The 10,205-nt window shown below is 53.4% G+C and overlaps 1 protein-coding gene across 1 annotated transcript; it reads right to left on the bottom strand.

The window, feature by feature from the left end:
* Window positions 1-330: 330 nt before the first annotated feature.
* LOC104508645 (stromelysin-3-like) lies at window positions 331-9,241 on the bottom strand. The gene is given in 8 exon segments (XM_010150346.1): window positions 331-464; window positions 1,368-1,625; window positions 3,005-3,071; window positions 3,073-3,210; window positions 3,549-3,796; window positions 6,524-6,657; window positions 7,699-7,842; window positions 9,069-9,241. Coding segments are annotated over 8 exon segments (1,296 nt in total).
* Window positions 9,242-10,205: the final 964 nt, after the last annotated feature.

Raw genomic sequence — 10,205 nt, 5'->3', positions numbered from 1 at the left:
GACGGGGTCCAGGTTAATTAGGAGAGCGTGATTCCGTTCCAGGCTGGCTTGATGGCTTTTGGGATGCTATTGCTGGAAGAGCATGGCCGCATTAAGTGTCTAGTGGCTGCTCTTGCCTGCAAAGAACATGGCAGATGCTTGTATACTGATAGCAACAGAAGCTGGGGCTGCTGGAACTTGAGGGGAGCAAACTTTGTCACTTTTTGTGATAGACACGTTGTGCCAGAGGCTGAGCCTGGAGGGAAGCCAGGAATGGCAGAGGGAACCCTCTGTGTGGTTGCTGGAGGTAAGGTTGATGAAAGGGGAATGTGGAGGACACAAGCACCCCCCTCATCTGAAGGAGTTGGAGGGAGGTGTACAGCTGAAGAAGTCCTGGCTGATTTGGCGTGGGTAGCCCTCCAGCACTTTCACCTGGATGGGATCAAACTTCCAGTAGTCTCGGCCTCTCAGGAAATAGGCAAAACCTGTGTGTGAGAGAGGAAGGATTAGGAGAGATAGGGCTGGCACAGCTCAGAGCTCTCTCCTAGCATTTTGTCTTGTTGACATTGCAGCATGCACAGTACCAAAAGAGAGCCTGGATGAAGCAGGAGATGCTGCTAGGTTCATTTCACTTGAACCCAGGTTCGCAGCTCACACTGTTTCAGTTTCAATGGGGGAGTAAGCAGGATTTTATTTTATATTCTTGGTGGTTTTAAATAAGCTGTACCCAGGTAGTGGCTGGGCCCTAAGAGCGCAGAGGATGGCTAGGACCTGAATAGTTCCTATGACAGCTTATGAAGACCTGCTGCAGAGCATCTGTTACTGCGGGGAAGCTGCTCTGGGATTTAGGCTCTGGGAGCAGTGGGGAGCCATTCCACCGCATCCTTCGGGAGGAGAGAGGCATCACCACACCTGTCACCCCTGGCTGTCCTCAGTGTTTCTGTGGCACTGCCATGCTGTCTGCAGCATGGGGCACATCTGGGAGGACTAGGTGATGCCAAGAGCAGCCTGTTCATCCAGGACAGCTGCCTAGGCTGAAGTGTGGGCAGTGTTTCTGCTGTTTTCTCATCACTTCCTTTGTTGTGAGTGGTAACAGCTCGGTAGGACTCTGTGATCATTGCTTGGTCAGAAGTTTGAATTCTCTCTATCACTTCACTGTTGATTATTGCAATTAATAATGACGAAACTTCTCACTTTCATGGGAGAAGCCTCAGTTCCCTACCCACTGCAGGGATCTGCCTCTCTCTCTCTCCACTATACGGCATATGCTATGGCTGGGAAGCAATCCACTGCTACCAAATGTCTACATCTGCCCATTTCTTCCAGCTGGGCAGTGGTGTCAGCCTAAGCGCCCACCCAACAGCAGGCCGTGTCCCTGCTGCACTGACCGAACTCATCCTGAAAAGCCGCATCGACCTCCTGAGGGACGCCGCGCCAGTCGGCCATGGTCCGGGGGTAGATGTTGTCCACCTGCCTGCTGCGAGGGTTGAAGCGCCAGTAGTTGCCTCCACTGAAGATGTAGATCTTGTTCTTCTCAGCACCCCACACCAGAGCTGCCTGCACAGGGGAGGCAGGGAGGCCCAGCTCCACAATTGGAGTGGGACCAGATACCCGTCTCTCGCCATCGTAAATCCAGTACTGAGAATCTGTCAATGAGACGGAAAAGGGAGACGAGGATTCAGAAGCTCGTTGGTGTCTGATAATTCAGCAGTCAACTGCGCAACTGGATCTGGTGCCTTGGCAGGGCTCCCAGGGAAAGCTGTGTGTGAGAGGCAAGAACCCTACCAGTCTCATGGGCACTGTCACTGATGGGTGCCCAAAGAGCTGACAGCACAAGGAGTTGACTTCCCACCTCAGTCCAGCCGGGAGGGTGTCAGCGGTAGGACGAGGAGGACTGTTTTAGCTGCTGTCTCTTCTCTATTTGTGGAAGTTATAACAAAAGACTTGGCTGGAGGGACCAGCCTCTACCCTGCAAACTCAGTGCTTGGAGGACAACATATGTGGGCATGCACAGGCATAAGGGGGGCATGCGGCTGTAAGGCAGCAAGCTACAGAAGCCAGGCAGGAGTTGTCAAGCTGAAATAAAGACTGGAAGCATATTTCCAGATTAGATTAAAATGGGAATCTCTGTAATTAGCCTGCAGCATGTAATACTTTCCCCTTATCTCACTTTAACTCATGGTAGGAGCCTGCCAATTTTAGCACTGTAAGTCCTTGTGTGCAGGTCAGGTGCTAAGAAATCTGTTTACGCAGGAACACTGCCTGCAGAGCTGGATAGTGTGCTTTCTGGTACTTGGTTTCACGGCACGCAGATGGAGCATGCATACCCCGGGCAGCTGGGTACCTATGTCATTCTGCATCCCTGCTTTAAATTGACACTGGGAAAGAGCATTGAAGGGTGGAGCTGAAACAGGGGCCATCGCTGGTCTTGAACTCCAGAGATGGCCAGGAGGAGGTTTGCCCTGCTGTGAGGGGTTGGTTTTTAATCCCTGTGGTGGCAGGAGGTTGCCTGGCTCTGCACACAGGCTCCCTGTAGGCTCATTCAGTCTGGGGGTAATACAGAAGCTCCGCATCCAGGTCTCTGAGGAGCAGAGAAGATGCTACCCATGCCCTGAGCAGGACCTTCGGGCACAGGCGCAGGAGTTTCACCACCTGTGAAAGCGTCTGGGGCTCTCTTCTGGCACAGTGCTTCCAAAGACAGCTGGGAGGTGGAACAAGGGTTTCCTTCCTCCTCCTCTGCCAGTAGCATTGCCAGGGCAAAGGCTCAAACCAAATGTTTGTGTTCCAGAGAAAAAGAATGGGATATTATGGCTGTGTCTAAAATAAAAGTGACCCCTCCTTCTCTCTTCCCCCTAAATATCTGCTAAAAAGTTTAAACTAAATGGAGAAGGAAACAAATAACAAGGATCACTGGATTGCTGAGGATGCCCAGAAGGCTTTTTCTCCCAGGAACTTGTTGGGTCCTGAATACCCCTCAGTAAAGAAGATGCATTTCTGAGCTGTCTGATCCCAGTCCAGCTCTTACCTTGGAAAAACCAGATATTGCCCAGAGGGTCCTCGAAGGTGGCATCGACAGAGCTGGGGATCCCCCTGCCAGTGGCGGGAGGCCAGAGCTGGGTAGCCGTCCTGCAGCTTTCCAGCTCGGAGCCGCCACACATAGCGGGACTTGAAGAAGAACAGCTCCCCTCGGATGGTGGATGCGGCATCGAAAGCTGTGTCGCAGGCGTCGGGCTGCACAGACTGCCAAAGCACGGCTGGTCAGGTGCTTGGACCAGAGGGAGCCCCCCTTGCCCAGGCTGCGTTCAGTGGATGAGAAATCCCCGTGTCCAGGCAACTCTCCTGCTTCCCACCAGTTTTGGGGGGGCACGTGCTGCCCAAAGCTGCCCTCCCCACACATCCCTGGCTGGCTGGCAGTGCCAGGCACGAGGCTGGACCTGGGCTCAGCAGCGTGGGTGGGGGTCACAGACACCAGACCACGTGTAAGCCTGCTGCTGGCCTGGCGGCGAGGACAGCCCGGCAGCTGGGGAGAAGCTGTGCTGTTAGAGGACAAGGACAGGCTGTTCACTCACCTCCACGTTGGTGATCTCATTTGTTTCAAGGCCTGGCTGGGGCAGCTCTGCTGGCTGAGTCGGGGTTGGGTCGGGATCCAGTTTGGGTTTCCCATAGAGGTACTGGATACCCTGCTTGTCATCTTCACTCAGACTTAGCGGGTAGCGGAAGATGTAGAAAGGAGACATCAGTGACTTGGAGACAGCCGTGTGCTGCAAGCCCAGGACATGGCCAAACTCATGAGCAGCCACTTGCAGGAGGTCAGTGCCTGCAAAGGGAATAGATGGGAGATGCTGTTGCCTGCTTGTGTGGGGGACACCTGCCTCCTAGGCTCACTTCTACCAAGTACCAACCACTGACAATGCACCACGGTATGTTGTCGGAACCTAACGTGAGGAAAGAGAAATCTACCTTGACTACAGCGCTCGCAGGTTGTTGTTCCCAGGGTTTTCCTGGAGCACTGAGTGAATTCATACACTCAGGTGCTAGCCTGGGCATGTTGGTAATTTGTAATTCTCTCAGCATGGGCTTCTGTACCCCACCAGTTGTCAGGAAGAAAAGGGTCTTCTGTGTGCTTTTGGATAGAAGAAATTTGCATGGAGAGGGAAGTCTGGCCCATAGCAGTGGGTGTCGGGGTGGCAGGGTTGGGTTTTACCCACCCAGCCTCGCAGCAGTTGTTGGTACAGCCGGAGCGTGTAGGGTCCCACTTAGATCACGTCACTGTGGCACACACCTGCAGCCGGGAGGGAGGATTAAAACTTGCTGGTGGCCACTGTCACACTGACAGCAGAGGGAGCCCACTTATTGCTCCTGTGCGGACTGTAGCAAGAAGGTGGCGTTTAGAAATAAAGCCATTAAAACTATCTGGTGTCAAGGCGTGGGCCTTCTTCACCAGACTCGAGTAGATTTATGGGAGATCATGTTTTAGGAATACATGACCTTGGAGCATCTAGAAAAGGAGAGGGGAGGAAAGTGAATTTCAGTATGCAAAAATGTGTTATTTGGCAGGTGGTGTTTAGCTTCCAGTGGATCCTTTTTGAAGCTGATACATTTCAGGGAAAGCTGGGAAGAGGCATATTAAGCAGCAAAATTTGGAAGTAGGGCTGTTTGTTGACAAGTCCCAGCGTATTCATTCACTCGCCTTCAGCCAGAAATCCTCCGAGCTGCAGCCCAAGTGATGAGAAAGGCAGGGATGTGAGTCAGCCAGCCTCGCTGCTCCAAGCAGGATTTCCCCGCTGGCTCCAGGGGAGCAGGTCACTTCTCAGCACCGGGACAGGAGGGGTGCAGCTGGGAGCAACGCCTGGGAAGAGTGGAGGGGAAGGTGAGCCCCTGTCTTCCTCCTCTGGTCAGCTTTACGTTGAAGTCATGAATTTGCACAGCACTGCCCCAATTAAATCCACACATCTAGGTCAGCTGAGAAAGTGGGAATTCTATGTCAGTGATTTATTACAAACTTTCAGACTCCTGTTTAGCTTGGCAGGCTCCTCACTCCATGCTTTCCAGAGCTGGCAGATCAGCTGTGCTATTGTCAGATTCGCTGGGGGAGGCGAAGGACAGCAAGCTGTGCTGGGGGGGCACCACTGTGTCCCTTGCACACGCTCCTCCCTGTGGAGTCCTGCCCACTGCACAGCCCTGGGGTGACCCCAAGGCACACCTCACCCTCCTTATACTTCTGCTTTCCTGTCTGTAACGTGAGGCTAAGGATTTCTCCAACTCGCTGAGAGCCAAGACAAGGACTTATCCATGTTTATGTTGTAAAGCTCTTCTCAGCATATTAAATGGGAATTAGCTGCAAAGAGATTTTACAACATTTATTTATGGAAGACATGGCGAGGGGGGGAAGAGTCATGGAATAGGGCTGGATTCTGATGGGAACTGGTATCCATTTTCAGTTCCTGGTTTGCCTCCAACCCTGTCTTTGTGGGAGAAATTCTTCAACAACACAGGCAGCCCCAGCAGAGGGGGAAAATAGGCAGATCCCACCCTTCCCTCAGGAGCAGAAATGCTCCTGCAGGAAGAGCTGGTGCTCTGTGGTTCTTGTTGGCATGAGCAGGGTTGGGGACGTACCCCATCCTGTGCCCCACGCAGAGACTCAGGCTGGTGTACAGCTGGCAGTGAAGTGTTCTTGGGGGGCGGCAACTGAGCCCTGAACATCGACATGGACAAAATGTCTGGGAGCCCCGCAAGAGGCAAGGGTCTAATGTGGGCTTCGTGACTGTGTCTTTATCCCTTTAGATAAACTGGGATGGACGAGGACGGGCTGACCTGGGTTAATTTTGTTGGGTTTTGCAGAAACTGCTGCTCTGGGCTCTGATTCAGATGGTCCCAGGCAGTACTGCAGTATCTCACAAGATACTGTGACACCAGACCCTGAGTGCCCAAGCGGAGCTACCAGCTTGGGTCTATTATTAGCAAAAAATAAAAAAAGAAATAGAAAAAAAAGAGTCATGTCTCAGTGTGGCGATATTTATGGTCAGAGCATTCCCAGGCCACAGGCAGAGCTGGAGCCTGGGTGGTTTCCCTTTATGGACTTGTTCAAAGAGAAAATACTTTGTGGGCAGGAAGAGAACAGTGCATGCAGGGACCGGGGCTGGGGCTGTCCTTTGGACAACTGTGACAGATAGTGCTTGAGCCTCAGTTTTCCCTTCCTGCTTTATTTGTAACGGCTCTTGCCAGTGCTGGGTGCAATTCCAAGGGGCAGGGCACGTGGGTGGGCAGAGGAGATGTCTCTCACACGTGTCCCTTTTGCTCCACACACACAGGGGGAGCCCACTGGGAAACCAGGGTCCTGGTGCTGGACACAGGCTTTGCTGTGGCTTAAGAAAAGACCTGAATACTACCAGTAGTAGTGGTAGGAGACAACAATGCATACCACAGAAATGTTTGCTGCCTTTCAGTTTTACAGGGTCTCTCTCCACACCACAACTGAATAATTTCCAAGTGCCCTGATAAGCATCCTGGAGCATCCACAGCTCCCCCTGAAACAGTGCCATACCCAGGTTGTTCCCAATTGTCCAGGTCTCGTCATAGTCAAAATGGACGTCTCCCTCCCGGTGTGTCTTGGGGAAGAACGCGTGTGCCAGGATGCCCCCGGGCCCGTCGAAAGGCAAGTTATCTCCATGCCAGTACCTGGAGGGAAGACATATTGCACCTCGGATGAACACCGCGTACCTCCAGTGAACTCATGTGGCTGAAGGTGATGAGCCACTGCGAGGGGACAGCAGCTCTCACCCCCACCCCAAATTCATCCCACCAGTCCGGATCAACCGTGTCAGCCACAAACTCAGTTCTGCATCAGGGCACTGAGGAAACAGAGCTTGGTCACACCAAGCACTGAGGAAACAGAGCTCAGTCATGCCAAACCCTGGGGAGTTCATGTGTTTTCCCAGGGATGTTTCTCTCCTCCCTCTGTTCAGCTTCCAACCCAAAGCTGACCATGGAGCCTACAGAACTACGGAGGTGGCTGCTCGAGCCAGGATTAAGTTGACATAGCCGAGCAGTGGGGGGATGCTGAGGGGCAGCTGGCAGTGAACCCCGCCAAACCCTCAGCTCCTCCCCCAAGCCAAGCCCGCTGTTGACTAGTGAAGGAAACCCAGGAGAGATGTGGCTGCTTTAGAGAGCTGAGGGAGGCGCAGGCAAACACACAACATGCACGTCACATCACTGCTTGGACGGGTTCCACTGCTTTTATTGGTTTTGTGCAAACACGCAGCAGGGGGAAGTCTTTGCCCCATGCGTATTTTGCCACGTGCTGGTGAGCTTCGGGCTGGGAGCCAAGATTCATTTAACCAAGAAACTATATTTGTCTTTGGGCAGACAGTTACGTCGTTCAGTCAAGGGACAGGATGGAGGACCTGAAGGTGGAAAATCAAAACAAATGCTTAGGAAAACAGCCCGTGGGCAGAGAAACATAAATGTACCGAGAAAATTAATGAATGATCAGTGACGGGACTGTACAGAGCCACCACGGAACAGCTGCACTTACACCAAACAGCCCACAGCTGAGAAAAAAACAAAAAAATCTCAGTGTCTGAAAGCAGAAATATGAGCCTCCGCTTAAGTGCCTGAGTTGTGCGCTGGCAGCTCTCTGCTGTGGTTAGAGGCTTGGGGACTTGCCTGCAGGGCTGCTACTCTGGCTGGGAGCAGGGTGCTGCTGCCCACTGTGCTCACCTTGTGAAATCGATGACGATGTCAGCCCGGCCCTCCTGCACCTCGGTGAAGGTCAGCGGGGTCACATCGCTCCAGACTTTCAAAGCTTCCTCGATGGTCCTTCTCACTTTAGTTTTCACGAGTTGCCACGGGAACCTGATAATTCTGAAAAGCAACAGACACTGGATGAGGAGAGCATCAGCCGCTGTCCCACAGACACTGCTGGCACAAAGACACTAGCTGTAGGATCAACGGCGCTAGCACTGCCATTCTCAGCACCGGAACGTCTCCAATCCGCACAAGCACTGCTCCGGCATCCTCTTCCAGGCAACATGTGCAGGACATAAATCCTGTCAGTGTGGAAACCCTCTGGCTAGTGTGCCCAGAAGTGAGCTCTCCAGAGAGCTTTGCAGATCTGTGTTTTTCTGGAGTGAAATGATGCAGCATTGCCCAGGTCTGTGCCCTGAGTCCAGCCCCACAGAGGTGTCCGGGAGCAGTGTGATGGGATTTCTCCCCTGCAACCTCTGCATTTTTTTCCCTGGAGACACGGGCTCACAGAGAGCAGCTGCTGCCTTTTCTGCCCTCCTGTAACATAAGCAGGCTGTAAGGTCTGCCACAGAGGGTGCTTGCTTTCCCTCCCATTAACGGTGTTGGTGTGCGCTCGTCTCTCTGCTGTTTCTTTCTTTAACACTGTTGACCAAAAAACCAGAAAGAAACCTTTATCTATCACCTCCTAACGCTGTGAGGAACTGTCTCCTGCACTTAATTAAACAAAAGATGATTTACGTGCTGTCAGAGTCCATACGAGCGTGCTCACCTCTCCACTCACACCCCTGAGGGCATCTGGGGAGGCAGCACAACCCTCCGGCAAGCCTGTTGGCCGATTCCCAATGGAGAATGTGTGGGGTGACTTGGGCAAAACTTTACACTGAAGTCGTGTTTACAGGAACATCAATAACAGCTGAATAAAAAGGTCTTTTTAAAATAAACTGTGAAGCGAGCGCACAGCGGGTGGCTGCGGGGAGCGAAGGCGCAGGAGAGGGACGGTGGTAGAGACTCGGCTCGGCATGTGTCGGGGGTCTGATGGAGGGCAGTGAGCCTACACACACGGGGTGTTGGTGCGGGAATGAGCAGGGGGTGACGCAACGCCACGCGAAATGTGTTTGGGCAGGGGTGGGCGGGCAGCTGTGTGTGAGGGGATGTGGAGGTGTTGGGTACGACCCTGCTGGTGGGTCAGCACGTGGCTCCCCTGCTCCCCATACCCAGTTTTAGGGCTATCCTCCAGCTTTTATGATCACATCATAGCGTGCCGCACCCCAGAGAACATCAGACTAAGAGGTTTGGGGAGGGAGAAGAAAACCAGCCTGATTCTCATTTTGGGCCTCTCTTACTTGTAGGTGAGGTCAGTCTTGTCCCAGCGTCCACCGGAGAGAACGAACCGCTTCTGCCGGTTCCGCCCATTCTGGCCATCCAGTGAGACCGGGAGGTCTGGCACGCCGCACCGGGGAGGGTTCCAGCGAGCCGCATGCTCACCCGCGCCCACGGGGAAGCCCTTGGCGGGCATGCCAGTCCCCACAGCGTTCACCAAGGAAGACAGCCAAGGACTCTGCTCCTTCCAGGTGTGATGCTTTCGAGACATGTCCTAAAGAGGAAAAGGAGAGCCGTGACTTCAGTGTCTGGGAAGAGCAATCCTGATGAAGCATGGTGGACAACTCCCCGCAGTAGTCGTGAGTTCCACCCTCTGCCTGGGGCTGGTCCCCTGCTGCTAGGGCACAAACTGTTCCCCACAAACATCCTCCATCCCCTGAGCCCCCACCTGCCAAGCCGGCTCACACCTGGGAGGCACTGTGTCATGCCAGGCACCTCTGAAGCACAGGGCTATTTTTGGTCTGTTTTCCCTTGGCAGCTGGCCGGCAGGAAATGCTTTTTCAAACTGTGGATGAGAACCAGACTCTTCAAGAATGAAACAAATCACTAGGGAGTACATTCTCCCCCTTTGCCCCACACCCTCTGTCCCTCCTGGCCCCGGGTAGAGGTGGTATTAATGGCAGGAAGCCTTTAATCCCCAGAACACAGTTGTGCTTCCCATTGTCACTCCCATGCATCCCTTTGCTGTCCTGATGGGGTGAGCAGGCTACCAGCATGGCTAGGGGACATGGCAAGCTGGAGAGCAGGACACGGGGATCAGGGGGTGACTTAGCCCAGCCCACAGGACTGGACCTTGCCCCTTGCCTTCCTGCGCCTATGACTCTGCTTGGGGATAAGATCACCTGGGCTCTCCCACACTTACTTGGAAAAGCATGGTTCCTCTTGGCAACATTAATTAGTGCTCATTAGCTGACTTCCATTGGGTTCCCACTTGACATAGCCCCCAGCTTGCTGTGAGGCATGTGGGTGAGAGGCACTCAGTCCCTGGTCACTGTGCTGCATGAGCCAGAGGGCCAAACTCAGACGGTTTTGCCTGATTCTGTGCAGGCAAATTTGAAGGTGCTTGCGCAGCAGCAGGAGCTGAAATGCAGCAGTGATGC

The sequence above is a fragment of the Eurypyga helias genome, unplaced genomic scaffold, assembly GCF_000690775.1.
Source record: "Eurypyga helias isolate BGI_N326 unplaced genomic scaffold, ASM69077v1 scaffold38774, whole genome shotgun sequence".
NCBI lineage: Eukaryota > Metazoa > Chordata > Aves > Eurypygiformes > Eurypygidae > Eurypyga > Eurypyga helias.
The sequence above is the reverse complement of the archived record's forward strand: the minus strand, read 5'-3'. Positions and strand labels throughout refer to the sequence as shown.